Source organism: Bactrocera neohumeralis, chromosome 3 (assembly GCF_024586455.1).
Source record: "Bactrocera neohumeralis isolate Rockhampton chromosome 3, APGP_CSIRO_Bneo_wtdbg2-racon-allhic-juicebox.fasta_v2, whole genome shotgun sequence".
NCBI classification, from domain to species: domain Eukaryota; kingdom Metazoa; phylum Arthropoda; class Insecta; order Diptera; family Tephritidae; genus Bactrocera; species Bactrocera neohumeralis.
In genome coordinates this window covers 32,641,149-32,666,080 of record NC_065920.1, presented here as the reverse complement: position 1 = coordinate 32,666,080, position 24,932 = coordinate 32,641,149, and the positions used below count along the sequence as shown (strand labels likewise).

The window sequence follows — 24,932 nt, the reverse complement described above, 5'->3', positions numbered from 1 at the left end:
ATCTGGTAGACTTGCTTATCAAGCTGACAGTTAATCATGGGCACTGAAGAGCAAACACGTACTGCTTATGTTTGGACATTATGTGTTTTGTTTAATTTTTTTTTTTTGAGATTCTTAACTAATTGATAGCAAGGTGCGCATGTCAGATAGAATATCTTTGCCACAAGTTATGAATATTTGTACATCTCTATGTTAACTGCATTATAAAAGCTATAGGTATGTCCGATTAGTCAGTGCTGCGTAGTTTCCTTTTAAGGCTCAACAAAGTTGCTGGAAATGTCAGACAATTAATTGAAACTGATAATTGCCAATGCAAATTGAAATCAGCTTTGAACTAACATTTTATATGTGTATGTAGGTACTCGTATGTTTTATGTGTATATAAATAGTAATTGTGCTATTTATTTTCTATAATTTATAATTGAGCTGTTCTCACCCGCCTTTTCTTGTGTGTTTTCAGAGAGTGTTTCATTAGGTTGTTTTGTGTTGAACAAAGTGTTGTTTTAAGGGACTAGATCAGTCAGTCTGGAACCTTCAAAATATCGATTATTTTCGACTTAAAATCATAAAAACATTGTTGGAATTTTGGCAAACAGTTTTCTCTGCCCTATCAAAACAGCTTCAGCATGCTAGACTTTAAACGCATTTTCCTCGAAAAAGCATTTCCACATCAGGCGATAATGGTACTTTGGAGACTACATATGCATGTACAAGCCTGCTGTCGTTCCAAAAGTTTATGCAAAGCTATATACATACGTACATTACATACTAGGAAATTCTATGAGGTTTCAGATGTAGTAGTTTAACCAGAATTAAGTTTGCCACGAAAGTTGTCACAGCCGTCGAAAACTCTTTAAAGTATATACATACATATATATCTGTCTGAAATTCAAAGCCAGACGTCTTTCACGTCTTTCACACGCACGATCTTAGAGGCCTACGATTAATTACTTCGTTGACTATATAGCATGTTGTGCCATCTTGTTTGAACCAAAGGTCATCCACATCAACATCCTCCAATTCTGGCACTAAAAAATCATTAACCATGGCTCTATAGCGTTCCCCATTAACCATATCATTACTGCCGGCTTCATTTTTGAAGAAAAATGGACCAAGGATTCCCTCTGCACCCAAATAGTGACTTTTTGAGGGTGCAATAGCATTTTTCACCACGTGAGCTTCATCACTGAACAATATCTTCTTGCGAAAATCGGGATTGGTGACCATCTCGTTTTGGGCTCATTCAACGTGGTGCGAAACTGATCCATGTTATTCGAATTACCGATTATGTGGAGGGATTATGTCGACCGAATATTCAAGAAGTAATTAATATAACAGGAAAAAACTTTGCGCGAATAATGTCTTTAGTATGTGCCACCTTATGGCCAAAAATTGTTTAAATCCAACAAACACTTTTCAAGCCCCTAAGTACCGAATATGTGAACCCCAGTATCTATACTTGACTTTTGACCAAAAATATCTTCAATGTGTGAGATATACAATTAAAATTCAGACAGAATCCTTTCCTGACAATTGTAATTCTGTGTATCAAAAATAGCTTGAATCGGGTCAATACTTCCCTGAGCCCCCTTATAACTAATATAAAGATTTTCGAACTTCCTGTTGATTTTATGCGGGATACATATATCGGCCAATATTTGATGTATCTCAATGGAAATTACAGAACATATTTTGCTCATAACAGTATATCATTGTGAATAAACTGGATACAATTGGGCTAAAACTTGACCTAGCCTCCATATAACCATTACTAGGATTTTCGAACGTCCGGCTGATTTTGTGTACTGTTATATATGTATAGTGTATGTGTATATAAAATTGCTTAGATTCCGATCAATTGGTTGATGTTTTACATCGTCAGGCTTTGAATCCTGCAAGTTGCAAGAGTATAAAATGTTCGATTGCAACCGAACTTTGCGCTTTCTTACTTGTTTTTAACAAAGTATCTAAAAATGTTCTTCAGCTGTAAAAAAGTCGAAGCTGTCATTACGTATAGCTATATTGACACACCCTTTACTATATCTTCAAAAGCAGTACTTACTTTGCATGTTATTTAATCGCCCACATGTATAAATGCTATTACACTTATGTTTTTATATAAATAAATAATCTATAATAAATGGGTGCCCCTGCCCCTTCGTGTCACTGTTCAAGTGTATTAAAAATTATCAAGAGGCATTCAATCAGGCGATCTGATCGTGTGATAAGGCGACATACGACAGCAACTTAGATTCTCCAACTTGATTTTCTACAAACTATAGAGCGATAATATATATAATTATATATTATATAAGTAAGTATTTATAGCACAGCGCGAAACTAAAAATTGCTGTGCACTCCAATGATATCAAGCGGCAATGAGATCGAAATCAGTGTACTTCTGGAGCAAATGTACAATCACGCGCACAGATATTGTGAAATCGTATAGACCTACCGACGCTTAAACGCGATTGCCGAGCGAAATAGTTAGAATAAATATACCATAGATAACTTTATATAAATCTCTTGGGTTCGAGAGAGAGCTGTCAAAACTCGCATTTTTTATAACATTTGCCAATGATGCCAACAACGCATTAATTTTGGCAGTTCGTTTTAGCGTTGCTCTTCTGGCTCCCGCCTTTCTCAGTAATACCATGTTCAGACCCACACTTAATCACACGATTTCGGCTGTTGAATGGATTATCCCACTAATCTTAAAAATTTATCAAGATTTCGCCATACAAAAATGACAGTTCCAAATCACTTCACTGAAATGATTTCAAACTGATCCATGCTAAATCTCTCTGTGCGACTCTGATTTTGCGCACTCTACTTGTCAGCACTGGAAATCTGTTACATTATCACAGCTGATTTAGACACTACAAAGGGGGGAAAATGTAAACAAACAAATTTTTTTCAAAGCAATGAATCTAATTTCACCTGAAAATCGACTTCACAAATGAAAACAAGTAAGGAAGGGCTAAGTTCGGGTGTCACCGAACATTTTATACTCTCGCATGGTAAAGTGATAATCGAGATTTCATTATCCGTCATTTACATATTTTTCAAATACCGTATTTGTGTAAAGTTTTATTCCGCTATCATCATTGGTTCCTAATGTTTATACTCGTATTATACAAAGAAGGCATCAGATGGAATTCAAAACCGATGAACCGATTTCAGCCATATTTCGTAGATGTCATCAGGGTGTTAAGAAAATATTATATACCGAATTTCATTGAAATCGGTCTAGTAAGATATGCTTCTTGGTCCATAAGTGGGCGGCGCCACGCCCATTTTCAATTTTTAAAAAAAGCCTGGGGGCAGCTTCCTTCTGCCACTTCTTCCGTAAAATTTAGTGTTTCTGACGTTTTTTGTTAGTCGGTTAACGCACTTTTAGTGATTTTGAACATAACCTTTGTATGGGAGGTTATTATCCGATTTCTTCCATTTTTGAACAGTATATGGAAATACCTGAAGGAAACGACTCTAAAGTATTTGGTTGACATAGCTATAGTAGTTTCCGAGAAGCGTACAAAAAACTTAGTAGGGGGCAGCTTGCACGGACAGACGGACGGACAGACGGACGGACAGACAGACATCCGGATTACTTTGGTATATATAACCCTATATCTGACTCTTTTAGTTTTATCCATTATTTCTATTATATGTATAAAAAATATTAAAAAAAGACGGCTTTATTTGAAAATACTACATATATGACAATCTTTCCTTTTGATAAATATTAAGCGATGTGAATTCTTGAATGACAATAACAGCTGTTTTTTGATCTTTCTAACGGCAGTGAGAACACAGTTGGGTTATGAAATGCTTAAATGTAATCTAATCTTTTAAATTTTCGGTCTGAACATGGTATAACTGCTGGTTGACAGGGCCCTGATTGTGTTTTGTTGCCAGCTCAGAAAAACGATCAGGGTCCGCTGCCAGCTGACAAGCGAGAGAGCACAAAAACAGATTCTGATCAATTTATCTATGACTATACTAACTGAAGAGCCACGTTCAAAGTAGGAACGCGGGCGTCAAATCGAAAAAGGCAATTGCTGATCGACCAAACAATATTTAAGACAGTGCGATTTTCAATTGAGCCCTTTCGGTAATCTCACGTTGATAAGACGATTCGAGCAGCAGAATAATCACTTCTTCTAGCTTTTGCTAATACTTTGTTGGACTGAATGAGCGATTCAGCAGTAAATTCTGTAATCGAGTGGTAACTCGGACTAGCACTGGAAAGCCATAATGAGCGCTAATCCTTTGCAGACATTATATTGAATAATTGTTGAAGGATCTCCCTGCATGGTCACGGTGTTAGCTTTTTCATTTCATTTTGCATCATTTTTAATAACCTGATCCGGCTATAAATTTTTTATGGATGTAAATCAATTAATTAAAATTGCAATTTAACCGACTAAATTAACCTGCTGCTGGGAAGAAATATATTTATATACACTGTAAATTTAATTGTTAATAAAAACAAAGTGACTATTTAAACTTACATATTTTTTCCATTCGGTTAAGGCTATTTTAGTAAGAGAGAATATATGTATTACGTAACTCATATTCAATTCAATTAAAAATTATTGCGTATTGTGCAATTTAATCAGTTGATTAGTTTGTTTATAGAAATCAAGAGATCTTCTTAATGATGCTGATTAGACACCTACAAGATTTTAATAACTGTGAGAACAGCGGTGTCTGGCAAAACAAAAGCAAAGCGCTTACGTAGGCTGACTTATATATTTCGGGATTTGGCAACACGAGTGTAGCAATCTGCCAACTGCACACTTGATAGTAAAGTTTGACATTTTTGATTTTACAGGGTCCGGTACTCGAAGTGTATAAAAGTGATCAGCGATGGACCTCAAACGTAAAAGTGTGATTGCTTGATATTTAGCTGGAAAATCACAGCCAGCAATTGTTCGTGAGCTCAAACACCTTAATGTGAATAAAGTTTTTGTTTATCGCACCATCACTCGTTACAATGATACTGGTAGCATAGCAAAACGCCATGGAGGTGGTCATCAAAAGACTGCAACGTCACGTGAGATGGTTTGGAAAGTGAAGAAGCGACTTGAGCGAAATCCACGACGAAGTGCCAATCAAATGGCTAAAGAACTGAAAATATCCGACCGCAGCATCCGACGCATATTGAAAAATGAGCTCAAGGTCAAGCCTTACAAGTTCCAAAAGGCCCATGATCTCACACCGAAACAGCAACAAGTAAGACTTGAGAGAGCGAAGCAGTTGCTTCGCTTGGCCGAAAGTGGTCGAATTCCGAACATTGTGCTTTCTGACGAAAAAATTGTTCCAATTGAGCAATTCGTAAACTCTCAAAACGATAGGGTTTACTTGACCGACCGTTCATACGAGAATTTAAGTCATCGGTTGGCCACCAGGAGGCAGCACCCACCACAAATAATGGTTTGGGCCGCTGTCACCGCAGATGGGCGCTCTCCAATTGTTTTCATCGAGCCTGGTGTCAAAGTAAATGCGACATATTATCGGGAAAGTGTTCTGGAGGCTGCTTTGAAGCCGTGGGCAAACAAACATTTCGGTCGCAAACCATGGACGTTTCAACAAGACTCAGCACCGTCTCACAAAGCGCGAGTGAACCAAGAATGACTGAAAAACAACGTTCCGAACTTCATTACGACCACATAATGGCTCTCGAATTCACCAAATGCGAATCCAATGGTTTAATGGCTCTCGAATTAACCAGAATGGATTATTCTCTCTGGGCCATTTGGGAGAGCAAGGTCCGAAGTAAAAAATACACCAGTCTCGAGATGCTGAACAAAGCCATTGTCCGTGAGTGGGACAAAATACCGGCAATTCACATTGGGGCAGCTTGCGATTCGTTTTTTGACCATCTCAAGGCCATAGTTAAGGCGAAAGGTGGTCATATCGAGCAAAAGTGAATTGGTCCTGAATTTATGATTATTTTTACACATTTTTTTTTAAAATAAATAAAAATAATTTTCCAAACCGAATTTATGGCTTTTTTAATTGGTTACACTTCGAGTGTTGGACCCTGTATATGGTACATACTCGAAAGGTTTTGACATATGACCGCTACTTATGTTGTTTACAGTAACTTTAAATATTTTCTCAGAAAAAAGGTTCGTGTCGATTTGTCGGGAGGTGTGATAGCGGTGCTTCGAAACACGTCTATGAAATCATGATAGATGATGAAACGTGGACTTACATATATATGCGTTGAAATGTAAAGACCAAACGACTGCGTGGGTGTTTCAAGAAGCGTTTTCAAGCAAATGGTTGCCTGTTTTCTTGAAATCATACCACTAGAACAACGCAGAACTGTAAATTCTGAGTAATGCACAATCATTTTTTTGCCGATTGCTTTTTGATAAATCATTAGTTTGCCAGTTGTTTTACAAAAAATTAAAAAAACAACCGCCGAAGACGGATCACTTTTACCGCGACAATGCTAGCTTTCAGTCATCGAAACTACATTTCTGAGCACTAAAACCATGAATTTGATAAGTCATCCACCGTATAGTCCTGACTTAAGACCGAATGACTTCTTTTTATTGCCGTACGTAAAAAATAAACTAAAAGGTCAACGTTTTTCGACATCTGAAGAGGCGGTAGATGCGTTCAAAAGTCATGTTTTGGAGATATCTCAAACAGAGTGGCAAAAGTGATTCGACAATTGATTCGAACCATGCAAAAGTGTACAGATCTTAATGGAGAATATAAAAAAATAAACAAGAGAGCGATTTTTGATGATTAAAATATGGTTTTGTTCTCAAATCCTGAAATATAAAAGACAACCTACATAGTGTTACCAGTTTTCACTTTCTCTAAGCTAAGTAACTGACTGTATGGCCTAACCACAAAGATCTACCCAATCTTGGAGTCTATAACCTCTTCGTAGTAAATTTAAAGAAATCTCCGAATAGATTCTTCTTGAGAATAAATTCCTCAGGCAACGCTTGCGCTTCAACGCGACAGCAATGCGTAATTATTTCAGTTGCGCTATCAACTTGTCGAACGGTGGAAATCTACGATGACAAGCAGTGATAATGACTAACTACACCTTTGACAAATCAAAATCTAGAAATCAAACAGTGGCAGGCACAAAAACAATAATTATCAGAAATATGCAAGCAGAACGAGGTGCTGCGGAGGAAATGGCGTTTAGAAAATAAAGTAACGGTGAATCGAAATTTTATGTGAATCGAAAATATAAAATAAAAGTAAAATATAGATAGGCTCCAAAATTCGACAATAAATATAGGGCTACTTGTTGATATCAAGACTAATAATGAATACATAGAGTAATGAAAATTACGATAGTTCCGTTCCGTTACTTCTTTGCAGTTAACATATCTTTGTGACATCATAAACTAAAGAAGAGAAAGTGATTTTTTTACGATTGTTTCATTAACCTTCTTAAATGGCGTAGACACCGCTTACGCGGTTATAGTCGTTAACCAACCACCCTAATATCTTCTCTACCTCATTCTTAATAAATACAAACTATATTCGGCTCCAGTTAACGAAGAGTATTTTCATAATATTTAAATTTAATATTAGAGTGATTAAGTAAGTGCTACACAATTATACATTTCATGCCAAACTTGCGCTGAGGTCAAGGCAACAACAACTTTTGATTATTTTCTTCGCAATTCAACACGTTTGAATATTTAATGGCGATACCGAAATACAAAATTCAACATCTAAGAATTTATATCGCACACTTACAACAACACAAACAGTGCTAGCGCTAATCGACAGTCAAAAAGTTCTGCTCGGAATGTACATTGACAGTTCGTCACTAAGCATTTGCCACAACCGGCCCGACCCTTGGTTATGGAGTAAGCACGCAAAAGTATAAAACAAAAGATTAAAAGCACACAAAGGCGATACCAGATAAATTAGCGCGTTATCTATGCAGCTCAGTTCCACACAAATACACACGTAAATAGAAATACGCTGCATAAAAAATGAAATATTTTGCATTTTATCGGCAAGAACGCGGGCAACTGCTGTGCATTGCATTTGCGGGCGACTGAGTGAAGCGGACGCGGGCAGTTGAGGCGCTGCAGAGTAGTTCGTACTTTTATTGTGTTTCAGAAAAGATAAAGTTTTATCACTTATGCAATTCTACCTGACACGAGTGAGGAAGCGAGGTAGCGAATAAATGGTGAAACACTCGCTGCGGGTGACTGACGCGGAACGAAAAATAACGAAGGTGTTCTAAACACGGCCCAGGTGTCTAACACTTTATTGCGAGCGTCAGAAGTTAAAATTAAAATAAAGCAGGATTATGGGCAATATTATTTGTGCATTTACCCTTCAACGACAGCAGCAATGAAAATTTTAGGTGTATTTTGAAAGAAATACATTTTCAATTGACGAAAGCATTTTTGAATAAATATTGAATAATATTATTGATGAGTAAAAAAATATATAATCCAGTATGGCTGAGGAACCAAGTTGATAGACAAAGAAAGTTTCGGAGAAACAATAGAAATTGAAAATATAATATTATACCGGTGATGGTGATGGTGAAAATTGATTTGTCAAAATTTGTTTTTTACTCGTTTGAAACAGTATATGCCCAATAAGCCTAACAAAGGAGGCTTCAAAATGTTCACTAAATCTGGCATTGTTTGCGATTTTACACTTTACATTGGAGACGGAACGAGACCCGACCGACCGATTTCGACTATTCCATTTCATTGATTCCATTTGATTCTTTCACTTTCCAGTACACAAATCAAGAAGTAATTAATATAACGGGGTAAAATTTTGCACAAAAGTTCATTTAAAGTATGCCACTTACATATGTATATTATTACCAAAAAATTGTCCAAATCCAAGAAAAACTGTTCAACCGCTTAGGTGCCGAATATGTTAGCCCCTGTATTTATAGTTGACTTTTGACTTCGGTCAGTGTATGGAATATACAACTTAAATTCAGTGAGAATATTTTCCTGATAATAGTATCTTTGTATATTAAAAATTTGTGGAGTCGAGTCAATACTTCTCTGAACCTCCATATACCAAATATAAAGATGTTCGAACTTCCGGGTGACTTTCTACCGCATATATCGGCGAATATGTGAGTTATTCCAAAGAAAATGAGAGAGCATGTTTTACTGATAACACTGTATCTTTGTGCCAGTGAATGAGTCATGTATAGTATATGTGTATATTAAATTTCTTGAATTCCGATCCTCTGGTTGACGTTTTACACCTTAAAGTATTTCCCTGGCGTTGATTCTTGCAAGTTGCAAGAGAATGAAATGTTCGGTTACACACGCACTTATTCATTCCTTACTTATTTTCAATTCATTTCCATTACTTCATGTTTCTTTTCGAATGGATTTCAGCCTATTAAAAATTTTAGTGAATTTTTATTATTTTCAAAGGCCTTTCACTAGTATACATATATGTTTGTATAATTCAAAAAGCTCTGCTAACGCATTTTAAAAAGTCATAAGTGATCTAAGCAAAATACATTTTGTATGGAAATACGAAATTTTCCGAAAACTAACGAATTTTATAAATTTCGAATTATTTTTGCAAATAGTCCGACACGCTCGCAGTATATATGTATGTATGTAGATCGCCTTTGAAGCGAGCTAAAATGATTTCTGTGATTTTCCACATTGTTTTGAGATAGCTTGTGATAAAAAATGCACTGAAAATATTTAAGTAGACTTACTTTGGAAATATTTTCTTAAAGGGTTGCCACCTATTCTTTTAAATAAAATTAAAAAAAAAATAATAAATTCAAAAATTCGGATATCAAATTGAATTGAGTTAAGAAAGACTTAAATCAAAGGTATTCTAGGGCAGGATTGTCACCTCCTTGAACATTTTCGATCAAATATTAGAATATACCGATGTCTTTAGAAATATTTTTAATGGGTCACAAGCCAACTAAATCAGGACAGGAAAATGTTAACCGTTATATGGATTAAATTTTTGATATAGAAAATATGTCATTGATAAATATCGCTGATATTATGAACCACCCTACAGATGTGAGTGTTGGAACAGCGAAGAGTTCCAACTCGACGCAAACTGCCGGCAACTACTTGGACGTTGTAACTGTAAAATTTCTTATCGCTGCATATTTTCCATTGTGCGCTATCGCAAATGAACTAAAAATGAAACTATAAACAGAGAATAAAAAACAATAAAGTGTAGACCAAAAATAAAAGAAGCAAAACTGTGTACTTATACGTATGCAAAGCGGTGTTAAGTTTTTCTTTTCCACCTGCGCCAATGACACGGCTGGCAGCTTATCCATTCATATATCGGCTGGCTGCTTGGGTTGTTGCTTTCGTTTGTTCCCCATTGTATTTACTATATGTACATATATAAGTGCATATGTATGTTTATAGGTGCAATATGTATGGGTATGTGTGGGCGCGTGTGAGTCGCGAAACGAGCGCCAGCTATTACTGCCTTTGCCACTGCCAGTGCCACCACCGTTCGTTCCCATGATCATCACCTGCATCAGCAGCAAATCATCACAGTCAGCAGTGGTGCTTAAAATATAAATACGATTGCACGAAATACATACGAATGTTTGTTGTTGTTGTTAATATTTGCACGTGCACTTTGCGCCATACGCTACTCGTATTACCACAACCAAATACTCGTGTTTTTGTTTCCCAAATGGTATCACATTCGGTCTCCACTCTTATCGCGTTTAAATTTAATTATTTTGTAAACTACAACAACAAATAAATACAAATAATAATAAATTATGCTTTGTTTATTTAACTGTAACGGAATATTCAAATAAATATAGGGTGATCCAAGTAGATGTACCTTCTTCAGTAGCCCTTTTTTGACAGATCACGTGTGAGTCGTGTCAAGTTGTCATGCTATTTTTGTTCAGTAATGTTTGGCATTTCATCACGGAAAGACGTTCACGTTCTGTGAAGAATGTTTTTCGGGCGTTTCGCTCAACTTATGGTTAACACAATCGGCCTACTGAGCGTACTATTCGCAGCACCTTCACCCATCTTGAGACCCAGCATTCATTATTGGATAATATGTGGAATATCCAGCTCGCAGTGAACAAAATATAACAGCCGTAGCTGAGAGTGTACACATGGAGAGCCGATACGGGGCTGTCCGCAGCAACTCGAACTGACGTACGCGTATAAAACGTCGAGATCTTAAATTGAAAGCATACAAAATACCGCATGTGCAAGAACTTAAGCCGCTTCATCGATGAGGCCCAATTCTGGCAAACAAGCCAAATTTCCACATTTGGGTCGAAGAGCAACCTTTGAAGTCTATGCGGACAATCCCGCATTCAGGCCTTGGCGCATTTCGTTCGCCAGTTACCAGTCAAAATGCTCAAACTTTGGACTCAACAAAAGAGATAATATTATATTTAAAAATAAATGCCAAAGCTAGTTCTTTCGAATGATAATGAACATTCCTCAATTAATTTGAAGTTTCTGTGTTTTTTCTTAAAAAAAAGTGGGGAACCTTCTATAGAAAACTTTTTCATTCGACGAGATATCTTCACAAAATTTGACACAAACTTTTGTCCAAAAACACTGACAAATGCTTTTACCGGAATGACCGAATTCTTGTTGAGTTGATATTTTTGCTCATGCCTCATAGCCCAAACTATGTTTGGAGATACTATACTCGTACAATAAAAAATTATGTATGATATACATACATACATATATATGAATAGTATTACTACAAGATACTACTTTAGGTCAATGTGCTTAGTAAATTCTGATTTTGAATACCAAAAATGTAGTAGGAATCTGGACAGTTTAGATATCCTTGGTCACTTCATTTTGATAAATTTCAAATTGGTAGGATTATGGGTGTTTTTTGAAACGCTATAATAAACTTATTTCTCTGTCAAATTAAATTTGTAGAATGCAATTCAGTGAAAAAATGCCCAGCTGTTCAAATACATATATATATATCTATATACTATAAAAGTATATATGTACATATATACTATACTTTCATTGTGATTTCAGGGGTACATAAAACAATAATGGAAAAGAGAAGAAAAAAGAGAGACCACAATAAATTTCAGAGGACTAAAAGGAATGGGGCAGAAAAAATTATATTTTACTATGGAGCTACGTGCCACACAACACGTGCAATAACACAATTATTGAATAAATTTAGAAATTGGATTATTTGAATAAATTGTGAGAAGTTGTGATTTAACACCATTAGAATATTTCTTGTGGGATTATTTGAAGTCATTGGTCTTTAGCAATAAGCCAGACTATCTTCAAGCTTCAGAAGACCATATTGAACGTACTATTCATAACATTCCACTTGATTTAGTGGAAAAAGTACTCGAAAATTGGGTTCATCGAATTTCTTTCTGTAAAAGAAGTTGAATGATGTTATATTCAGAACTTAATTGTATCGATTGTAAAATGAAACTGTTTGGATTTTCTTAATAATTATTTTATTTTAAGAATTTTTATCTCTCTTTTTGAAAAACCCTGTACGTGTATATTCGTTACATTATCGATGTATGTACTACATATAGGCAGATATACATACATATTTAGTATATAATGCGCATAAATTTCATGCTACAGAATTTGAACGGCAAAGCGAAACATTAAATTCACAAAAGAATAAAATATTGTGCTTTTAGTGAAGTCAAGTTCGGTTTTATCACAACTGAATGATTTCTTTAATATAGTAAGTACTCTTTCTTCCTTCGTAATAAGCTGATACATATTAATGAGTTGATAAATTCACTGCGTACTCATACTCGTAAGTAACTAATTATTCGCTTTCGTTTTTGTACCAAGGTGCAACATTTTGCACAAGGTATTCCAATGTTTTTACAAAGGCGAAAAAAGGGGAAAAATCAACAGTTAATTGGTCTTAAAAAATCGAAATTTTGCAAAGAAAAACCTTTAATCAGGCTCGAGTTTATTATGTATTCTAAAAGCTGTATAAATTTCATTAAAATCTACTGAGCGGTTTTCGAGTTACAATTGTCACCAGTTCAAAAAACATAGTTTTGAGAAAAACGCGTTTAAAGTTTCACACTACGAACTCTCTTTGTTATTTGTCGAATAACTCAAAAACTAATTATCGGATCAACGTGAAATTTTCAGAGAATATTTTTAAGATATTACACTTAACGAAAATGCAAAAAAAATAAAATAATTTTTTGAAAATTCTAACTACCCCTAACCCCTTAAAGGGTATCAAATGTTCCTTTCCGCCCGAACTAACTCTGGCTTACTTCTTTTTATCTGTAGTTTTTGTGCTTGCATTGTACTTACACCCTGGCGTTAATCAGTTGCGGTTAGGTATGTGATTTTATTGTTTTATTTGTTGCTTCTGTTTATCAAAACTTAGAAAAGTGACTCAGAGTGCAGAAACAGTCAGAAATGAGTAATGCTCTATAGTAAATCCAACGGTTGATAATCGCTTATATTTTTTATATTAATATGCATAAACACATATGTATGTACATATATACTGGCATTTATAATCAAAACCGTTATATATACCAAGAAAAGTGATTAATTTCTTGGTTTGTTTGAAAAATGGCGACGGGGATTGATCAAATATTAACATAAGAAAATAAAATTTGTATTATCTAAAAAATTGCGTGAAAGTAATACGTAAAGCCACTTGCAGAAAAAAATACTTTCAATCTTGGAACAAATATTATAGATTTGCTTAACTTTTAAGCAGCGATATTTCACAATGCGTAGTAGTAATGTAAGTATATCTCATACAGCTCAACTCTCTCTTACTCTTATAAAAGATTGCACCTGCTCGATTAAGTTCTGCAGCTCGAATTATTTTCTCCAGCAGCAGGTTAAAGAAGTCGCACGATAGGGCGTCGCCTTGTCTGAAACCTCGTTTGGTATCGAACGGCTCGGAGAGGTCCTTCCCGATCCTGATGGAGCTTTTCGTGTTGCTCAACGTCAGTTTACACAGCCGTATTAGTTTTGCGGGGATACCAAATTCAGACAACGCGGCATAAAGGCAGCTCCTTTTCGTGCTGTCGAAAGCAGCTTTGAAATCGACGAGGAGATAGTGTGTGTCGATTCTCCTTTCACGGATCCTTTCCAAGATTTGACGCATGGTAAATATCTGATCGGTTGTTGATTTGCCAGGTCTAAAGCCACACTGATAAGGTCCAACCAGTTTGTTGACGGTGGGCTTTAATCTTTCACGCAATACGCTCGATAGAACCTTATATGCGATGTTGAGGAGGCTAATCCCACGGTAGTTGGCGCAGATTGTGGGGTCTCCTTTTTTATGGATTGGGCATAGCACACTTAAATTCCAATCGTGGGGCATGCTTTCGTCCGACCATATTTTACAAAGAAGCTGACGCATGCTCCTTATCAGTTCTTCGCCGCCCTGTTTGAATAGCTCGGCCGGCAATCCGTCGGCCCTGCCGCTTTGTTGTTCCTCAGGCGGGCAATTGCTATTCGAACTTGCTATGGAACATCTGCTCCATCGTCATCGACCGGAGAATCGGGTTTGCCTTCTCCTGGCGTTGTACGTTCACTGCCATTCAGCAGGCTGGAGAAGTGTTCCCTCCATAATTTATGTATGCTCTGGGCATCGGTGACTAGATCACCTTTGGGGGTTCTACAAGAGTATGCTCCGGTCTTGAAACCTTCTGTAAGCCGCCGCATTTTTTTGTAGAATTTTCGAGCATTACCCCGGTCGGCCAGCTTATCAAGCTCTTCGTATTCACGCATTTCGGCCTCTTTCTTTTTCTGTCTGCAAGTGCGTCTCGCTTCCCTCTTCAACTCGACTCGACTCGAAACGACTGGCGCGCTGTTGTTAACTCGGCTATAATCGCGTAAGCGGTGTCTACACCAGTAAAGAAGAAGAAGAAGTGGTAATGTATTTAAGTTACACACTTACCACTACAACAACAAAAAGCAATAATTTTGTTATGATAAAGAAATATTTCATATCGGTCGGTTGTACAACGCTAGCAAAAACAAGGAAAATAATAAGTTGGGTATATGGGAGCTTCAAGAGCGTGTGGACCAATTTCATAATTTTTTGGCGGCAACAAATATTGTGCTTATACAGAAAAGTACTGCCTTTTCATTTCAATATAAAATCAACCGAAAGGAAGGTACATACATATATTGTGGCTATAGATAGGTATACGTAGGAGCACTATAAGATCGTGCTAAAATAAGGAAATACAAGTCACTTTCATGAAATTAAAAGCAACATTCGATGGAAAGCTATATTGCGTTTTTGCCAAAACAATGTAAAAAAGATATATTTAGTGATGTTATGAGTAAATTTTGTGAAATGAGAAATGTGCATAAAATCAAATTACTCATATCTCAACAAGAATGGAAAAGATCGACAAATACCGAAAATGGCATTACCGATCATATACTTATGTATATAGTTATTTTACAGTTTCTATCCAGTACTATTGACGATTTATCTTAGAACACATTAGCCTAACAATAACCACCTTAAAAGCCAATCAAAAAAACTTTAATTCGCAAAGTATGCAATATTAGGCGAACCGTGTCTATAGCATACATAGATATTCCTTCAATCTAAGTATATTTAGGTTTGTATGTACATTTTCAATACAAAGTCGTTATTTTTAGTTCTTATCAGATTGTTGAATAGATAGTTGAAACACTAAAAGTCACAATGAAACTTGGTAAGCTTGATGGATTTAGCATGTGACAACATTAATACAAATCAGCGATCTATATACATACATACATACATATAACATTGACTACCACATGATTTGAGACCAAAAATTAGACAAAGTTAGAACAAGTAAGGAAGGCCTGCTCGAATGCAACTCTACATTTTATACTCTTACAAATTGCAAGAATCAAAGCCATTAAATGCCTTTGGCTGCAAAACGTCAACCTGAGGATCGGAATTCAAGCAATTATATGTACATATATATACATATTACTCATACACTGACCGACATGTTCGACGACATAAGGTTTATTAGAAAAACAAAAATCATTATATGTAGTATATGGGTGTTGGGGTAGTATCGATCCGATTTCATTTATTTTTGCCAACATACTTAAGATACCACATACTATTAAAATGTTTCTTGAGATTCATTAAGGTACCTCACATACCAATACCAATCATATGGAGTAAAGTCGCCTGGTTGTTATATATTTGTTATATGGGGGCTAGGTCAAGTTTTCGAAGTTTTGGAATTTCGAAAATCTTTATATTAGGTATATGGCAGCTAAGGTAATGGTTGACCTAATTCAATCCATTTTTTACACACAGAGATCCATTGTCAGGATGGTTCATTCCTTAATTTCAATTATATATCTCACACTGTGACCGATATTTGCCGTAAATGGTCAACTGTAGATATTACGATCCAAATATTCGGTAGCGAGACGCTTGAATAGTTCTTTTACATTTGGATAAATTTTTGGTCAGAAGGTGGCATACTATGAGGGCATTTTTCGCGCAAATTTATATCCCGTTACAATAATTTCTCCTTGATTTTTACACTCGAAAGAAAAGAGTCAGGTGTGATTTCACCTAAAAGTGTGCGGCTGCGGTGCCATGGCTATCGTGCAGTTTTTACCCCGGCCCCTAACATCTTCTCATACCACCTCGGAGATAAACCTTAATGGCTCTGGCGGATTTAGTTATTGTTTTATCGCACTTTTAGTAGTTTTTAACAGTACCATTATATGGGAAGTGGACGGGTTTATCATCCGATTTCGTCCACTGTCAGTGGGGTTGTTTAAGGGAGTTGTACTCAGCGAATTTGGTTTTAGTAGTTTGAATAGTTTAGGAGATATTTACATTAAGCCAGTTAGAAGGCCGGCCCCGTGGCCATCTTTTTCAAAGATTTTAGCCCACAGGTACCCCTTGTTACTGTGATCCTTTATTACAGTTTAGTTTGACACTTTGTAGGTTTTTGACAGTGACAGTGGTCTCATTACGCCCACCTACAATGCCAACAAAGTTGCTAAGGAGAGTATTATAGTTTTGTTCACTTAACGGTTGTTTGTAAGTCCTAAAACTAAAAGAGTCAGATATAGGGTTATGTATACCAAAGTGATCAGGGTGACGAGTAGAGCCGAAATCCGGATGTCTGTCCGTCCGCCTGTCCGTCTGTCCGTCCGTCCGTCCGTGCAAGCTGTAACTTGAGTAAAAATTGAGATATCAAAATGAAACTGGTACACGTATTTCTTGGCTCCATAAGAAAGTTAAGTTCGAAGATGGGCAAAATCGGCCCACTGCCACGCCCACAAAATGGCGGAAACCGAAAACCTATAAAGTGTCATAACTAAGCCATAAATAAAGATATTAAAGTGAAATTTGGCACAATAGATCGCATTAGGGAGGGGCTTATTTGGACGTAATTTTTTTGGAAAAGTGGGCGTGGCCCCGCCCCCTACTAAGTTTTTTGTACATATCTCGGAAACTACTATAGCTATGTCAACCAAACTCTGCAAAGTCGTTTCCTTCAGGCATTTCCATATACAGCTCAAAAATGGAAGAAATCGGATAATAACCACGCCCACCTCCCATACAAAGGTTATGGTGAAAGTCACTAAAAGTGCGTTAACCGACTAACAAAAAACGTCAGAAACACTAAATTTTACGGAAGAAATTGCAGAAGGAAGCTGCATCCAGGCTTTTTTTAAAAATTGAAAATGGGCGTGGCGTCGCCCACTTATGGACCAAAAACCATATCTCAGGAACTACTTCACCGATTTCAATGAAATTCGGTATATAATCTTTTCTGATGATATGTACAAAATATGGGTGAAATCGGTTCACAACCACGCCTTCTTCCAATATAACGCTATTTTGAATTCCATCTGATGCCTTCTCCGTATAATATATACATTAGGAACCATTGATGATAGCGGAATAAAACTTTACAAAAATACGGCATTTGAAAAATATGTAAATGACGTATAATGAAATCTCGATTATCACTTTATCATGCGAGAGTATAAAATGTTCGGTGACACCCGAACTTAGCCTTCCTTACTTGTTGTACATGCTATCGATCCTACTTATACATTTGATCAATAGCATCATAAACCGAATAGCGTATGTAAACCAATTGAATGATGTTATATTACCGTTTCTCAGCTGGAAAAGCCTTATAACAAGGATGTTTGAGCAGGATTACAACCCAAAACAAACGAACAAACTAGATCACGGCAGCGAAGGCTCAAGTTATGATTTCGCATATAAATTAATAAATTCATAATTATTAATGTACAGTTATTAACAAGGTGTCTGGGCGTGTAACAGTTGTAATGAATATAAACAGAACCTGACCAGCTGCAAAACAACAGCTGTGAGACAAATAAAAGCCAAGCAAAAGTGCAGAATACCACATTATATACATATACATATACATATATGTATATAGATACATACATATAGATATGGCAATTGTATGCATAAATAGCAGTAACTCAAATAACAACAAGCAAACCGCAAAATATTTCAAATTGCTAACATTTTATTCTTTGTTGTTGTATAGCATTTTTGCTGTAAATATTTGAAAGCGTTCGCTGGTTATTGACATATTAACTTTTTCACAGCTTTTTGGTTTCCTTCGCTTCTCTGTTGTCGCTTGTGGCTGAGTTTACAGACAAATTTATTAGTTTGTTCTTTTGTGATGCTTGGTCACACCTTATTAGTTAATTACATTTCGTTGTTGCCACTTAAGTTGATGTATCGCCGGCATTCCACACACCCATACACCCTCAGCCATATGCACTTGTGCGCACGTGTATGTTTGTGTGTGTGTGTGTGTGTGAGAGTTTGGCACATTATCGCGCTTTACTGCCAATACGACTTTATTTAAATGCCACAACTTATGGCACCTTCAACACTATCGAGCATTCGCAATCTATTTCAATTAACTACTTCACGACCGCTCAACTTCGCACCTTAGCAGGAAAGCTGCAGGTATTCCATAGCATGTGGCTATGCGGGTCGTACAATATAATTATTTCTAAACTAAGTCGTATTTTACTTTTGCATATCTCAATGGAGATAAGCGTTTCAACTGCTGCTCCATATTATTCTTGTCTACAAAACTAAAACAAAAACAAACAAAATATGCGAAAACTGAATAGAACAAAAACAAAGAACATTTAGTAAAGAACCGTGGTGCAGTCCGCAGTGTGTAATCAATAAAACGTGCTCACCCGTTATTTAAGCACGGAAATGTTTCGTATGCGTTTTTTATTACACTGCACACGCATACAAACACATATACATTCATACACATGAATAGCCAAGATTGGTTTATATATCGTTGGAAGATGGTTTTTTTTTTAATTCGATTTTCTTTTAAAATATCTTTAGCAAACTTATTTTTAGAAACACTTTTGAGCGTTGTGCTAGTTAGAAAAAAATAAAATAACAACAAAAAGTTAGAAAAACAATAATTATCCATATTTAAAGACATTCAGCTTTCCTCTTCTTTCAGTTTTCCCTTCTATCATGAGCCAAAAGGGGGATTACCTTGCTTTTGCAAACCCCTTACACGGTGCACGGTGATTACAAACTTTTTCAAAGCACTCAAACAAAACACACTCAAAATTACGACGCGAGATCGTCTAGTTATAGGATAGTTACAACCTGGCAACCTGTCACCGGACTTACAAGTTCACAACAACTATTCTGCGAAGAAACTTGTTACTCAAGGCGAAATGTGATCAAATTTTACTTCCGCAAATAATGCGAAAAGCGGCGTGTTCCTTTTATTTAATCTATGCGAAACACCAAACGAAATTACTCGCTACTTAAAATTGTCCATAATATAGTAGCACTTGATCTATAATATGAGAAGAACGTAATAAATGCTTGAACAAATTCGTAAAACCTCTCAAAATACCAAGTTATCACAATGAAATCAAGACGTCATTGTTGATATTGCTACCAGATATGTATGATGACTACAAACGATTGAAAGTTGTGAAGAAACGAAAATCACTGAAAATATACGAGAGTACTTAAAATTTTATTTTGGATTTTTTGATGTTACAATGGTCAATGACTTAATGACAATCTTTTTCAGTGCTAAGCCCGGCTTTTTTTTCATAGACATCTAAGACTTTGGATGAATTCAATGTCGTTCTGATCTACATATGTACATATGTAAGAAACTATTTCTTAGTGCGGCAAGTCAAAAGAAAAAGGATCTCCCTATAGTCCGATTTTTGTATAATAGAATGGAGAAGTCGGGAATATTAAGTATTAAAGCAGGGTGATAAAGCATTTTGCAAAATTTTGGGCAGACCATAAAATTATGTAGCTAAGGCGCACATATACAAGTTATTTTGTCAATCTAATTCAGTCTAGGAGGATGGAGTCATGTGTAAAAGTTCACGCAAGTGAGGAAAGTTTTCTGATCGCCATTCACTTGGGAGTGGCCGGAAACGATTCTTTTACATATGACTCAAGCAGCTCACAACTTCCGGTCTAACCACGAACCAAGTATCCTCTGGGTAGCCTAAGAACATCCGTTCGAAGGCGAGCTAAAGTGAGAAGGCGAAACATTCCCTACATTGGGACCCGCCACGTAAAAAGCCCCCCCAATGAAAGATTACCAACTGCCTCGGATGAAATACAACGCAGGATTGCTCTTGCCAACAGGTGCTACTTCGGGCTGAGTAAGCAATTGAAAAGTAAAGTCCCTTCTCGACGAACAAAAGCCAAACTCTATAAGTCGCTCATAATTCCCGTTCTGCTATATGGTGCAGAGGCTTGGACGATGACAACAACCGATGAGTCGACGCTACGAGTTTTCGAGAGAAAGGTTCTGCGAAAGATTTATGGTCCTTTGCGCATTGGCCACGGCGAATATCTCATTCGATGGAACGATGAGCTGTACGAGATATACGACGACATTGACATAGTTCAGCGAATTAAAAGACAGCGGCTACGCTGGCTAGGTCATGTTGTCCGGATGGACGAAAACACTATCCAGCTCTGAAAGTATTCGACGTAGTACCCGCCGGGGGAAGCAGAGGAAGAGGAAGACCTCCACTCCGTTGGAAGGACCAAGTGGAGAAGCACCTTGCTTCGCTTGGAATATCCAATTGGCGCCACGTAGTGAAAAGAAAATACGACTGGCGCGTTGTTGTTAACTCGGCTATAATCGCGTAAGCGGTGTCTACGCCAATTAAGAAGAAGAATATAGTCTGATATTTTAGGGATTAAAACTACAATTACAAAATTTATATGCTTCAATTATCGAATGAATACTGTAGCAGCCTATTTTTACTTCCTTAAAAGTAAATTTCTCTGAAGACATAGCATTATTGGAGCACTAGTACAAGTTTATGCATGTTTGTAGCATAAATGAGTGAAACTTAATTCATTTAGCGTTTCTTTATCGAGTGTGCTGTGGTGCCATTTCATATCAAATTGCGATACAACGCTTCCGGGCCGAGTTTTGATGCGGGTTGGTATGAAAAACTTTAGAGATATAAGTGTATATAGGCGATACCGGAAACGACTGGGCTGAAAATAAATACGTTTTGCATATCTATCTTTAACAAACACATACACACACATTTGATTGTGAAATTGTGTGACTTAATTTGTTTTCATTTAAAAGTAGAGATAAAAAATGGTTTCTGATAAATTTAGCATTTCAGTAAGCGTTTCAGTAATGTAAGCAGTTTGGGCTAGAATTAGGCTATTTTGTGAAAAGATCAGTTTGAACGTATATAAATATGAATTGAATTTCACCATTAAGAATAGTAAATAACCTCAAAAAAGTTAAAAAAAAAATAATGATAATTTTATCGATAGTACCGCCTCTCTTTGAGGAGGATGGTATTAGAGATGGGCAGAATCGGACCTTGCTCACTAAATGACGTTAGTCGTTCATAAGACATTGGTGTCTTGTTCTAAACATTGGAAATTTACTGTTAACGGAGGTAGTTTCATATGCGATGAACGACCGATAAGGGTATACCTCAGGGTAGTGCCAAACCAAACTCTATATGTCCTATATATAGCAGATGTTATTGCAGGTAATAATATATTGAGAAACATTTGCATATGATATAGCCTTAGGTTGCCGTAATAAAAATCCCATGAAAGTGTCAAAAGTACTAGAAGATCTATTGCTACAGAGCATAATAGTTTTGTTCACCAAACGGTTGTACGTATCACCTAAAACTAAGCAAGATAGATATAGGGTTATAATAAATCAGGATAATGAGATGAGTGGAAATCCGGGTGACTGTCTGTCTGTCTGACGGAGATGCTGTTATCTGTTCATGCAAGCTGTGTAAAAATTTAGATATCTTGATGAAACAAATCGTAGATGGGCGTAATCGGACCACTGCCACACCCACAAAAAACCATGGACCAAAAACTTATGAGATGCCACAACTAAGCAATAAATTAAGTTATAAATCTCTAATTGGGCACAGGTGCTCGCAGTAGCAAGAAGCTAAAAGCTAGAAAAAGTAAGCATGGCTCCGCCCTCTAATAAGTTTATATACATATATAAGTACATATCTTCTAAGCCACTAAGGCTACAAGAACCCAATTTGCCCAGCGCAAATAGTATAAGAACCCCTACCTAAACTGTGAAAATGCATGAAATCGGAAAATAACTCATATAACGGTACTGTTAAAAACTACTAAAAGCACAATAAATCAGTAACTAAATACGCCAAACTGAACGACTGGCGCGCTGTTGTTAACTCGGCTATAGTCGCGTAAGCATTGTCTACGCCAATTAAGAAGAAGAAGAAGAAATACGCCAAAGACATTCAATTTTACACCCAAAATAGTGTGAAAGGGCTTTATCAGAGCTGGTATGAAAATTGGACGATGGGCGTGGCAACGCCCACTTTTTGGTGAAATCACCAATCAACTATTTCTTTCCATTGATTTTAATAGACTTTCACTTCCCAGTACACAAATCAAAAAGTAATTAATGTAACGGAATAAAATAATGCCTTTATAGTATGCCACCAAGATACCGAATATGTGGACCCCAGTATCTATTGGAAAGTATCGGTAAATGTATGGGATATACAAAAGAAATTCAGAGATAATAATTTTCTGATACTAGTAAACCTGTGTATCAAAAATGGGCTGAGTAGGGTCAATACTTCTCTGCGCCTCCATATACCTAGTATAATGATTTTGGAACTTCTGGGTGACTTTATACAGCACTTAGCCCTTCCTTCCTTATTGATATTACTTTCTGTCATTTTCATTTATTTATTCTATATTTTTTTATTTTGTTACTTTTTAATTTAATTTGTTTGTTTTCACTTTGACAGTTTGTTGAGTTTAAGACGATGTGATAATGTGGCACCAAATCAGAGTCGCACAACAAGATTTTGACATAGATTCGTTTCCCAATCTGCTCCGTCGGGAAAGATTAACAAAGTAATTTTTGTATGGCGAAATTTGGCTATTACTATGAAGACTTGCTAAACAGCCTGAATCAAACTCAGTTAAAAATACCACGTTAGATAATTACAACAATAACCAGTCGTAAGGAAAGTTCTCACAAAGATCTTGGTATTACTATGATGCTTGCCAAAATCCTGGAATCAAACTCAGCTTAAAAAAAGAGATCTACCAGCTTTCTAAAGAGGAACGTACCATCAAAATGGACTCAACCACAACTTTAACAATAAATAATGTTAACAAATTAAAACATGATCACAATAGAGAGAGACATTCGCAGTGTAAAAATATTTAGAAAGTGGACAAGGCCCAATCCCCTAATAGTCTATACATATATACATATCACACCGATTATTAAAGCTAGGTCCACCAAAGTTTCCACTATTTTAAATCAATGAGTGATGAATGGAAATTGCACTTAACGCAAATAGCTCTTTAAATTGGTGACAACTCTTATCTAAAAATTGACGAATTCGAACCTTACTTGTCCTTGCTCCAGGACTCGAATATAAGAAGCTTATTAATTAGTGCGTCCTTTCTTGACCTTGCGTCAAAAGTGTACAAAAATCGGTTCAGTCCTCTAGGCAATATTTATATCTAATACTTATAGTGATTTTCGACCACTATGTTGACTTCAAATTATATGTATGTATCGATAAATGTGTGTAATATTTTAATAAAATTAAGTGGACCACAATATTATTTAGTGGCAAAATTGGTAAAATCGGTCCACCATATATGTATATACTTTTTAGTGTTGGCTAATGTCCGAAAAAATATATTTTATACAATTTTTCATAAAACTCTTCTCATAAATTTTCATTAGATTGCAGTATACCCATAAATACATATTCAACGGTACTTACCTTTATTAAGCGGTTTTGGATTTAACTGTTTGCGTCGGGACATTGTACGCCGAACAAATCCTCAATTTGTTGCAGTTTTGTTTCCAAATTTAGTTTCAAGTGGCTAAGAAACGTCAAACATGACGGCAAAGCGCTCTTATTAATAAAGAAAACCACAATGTTGATATTTATATAGTTTAATAATCACAACTGATAGCGAATATATATTTTATTTTAAATTTTTTTTCATATGAATTTTGAAAATTTTTACCACATTAAAATTTTCAAGAAGTTAACAGCACATTGGTTGCATTATTTTGGAGAAAAACAATCACTTTTATGTAATTATTTCTTTGAAAAATCACTATACTTGTGCTAATGCTTTTTAATCGAATATATTTTAATTATTTTTTAGTATATACATAAATTACGTTTAGTTAACTTTTACACTTCCACTTTTTTTGAATTATCATTTCCTTTGAAACTCTTTTCGGTATTGTTATTGTTTTCTAAATTTTGGTTTGTTTTTAATCAATTTCATTCCCTTTTTTATTTCACATACTCAAACTATTATCAACTGCATTTAAATCTTTTTTCAATTGCGGCTTTCGAGATCAATTTCGTGTGATA

At 36.0% G+C, this 24,932-nt stretch overlaps 1 protein-coding gene across 1 annotated transcript in view; it reads right to left on the bottom strand.

The window, feature by feature from the left end:
* Positions 1-24,681, bottom strand: part of LOC126753891 (zinc finger protein ush) — a 232,292-nt gene extending 207,611 nt beyond the window's left edge. The window contains exon 1 of the mRNA XM_050465639.1: positions 24,324-24,681. Coding sequence (XP_050321596.1) covers positions 24,324-24,366 — 43 coding nt within the window. The 5' untranslated portion in view covers positions 24,367-24,681. The remainder of the gene's footprint in view (positions 1-24,323) is intronic.
* Positions 24,682-24,932: the final 251 nt, after the last annotated feature.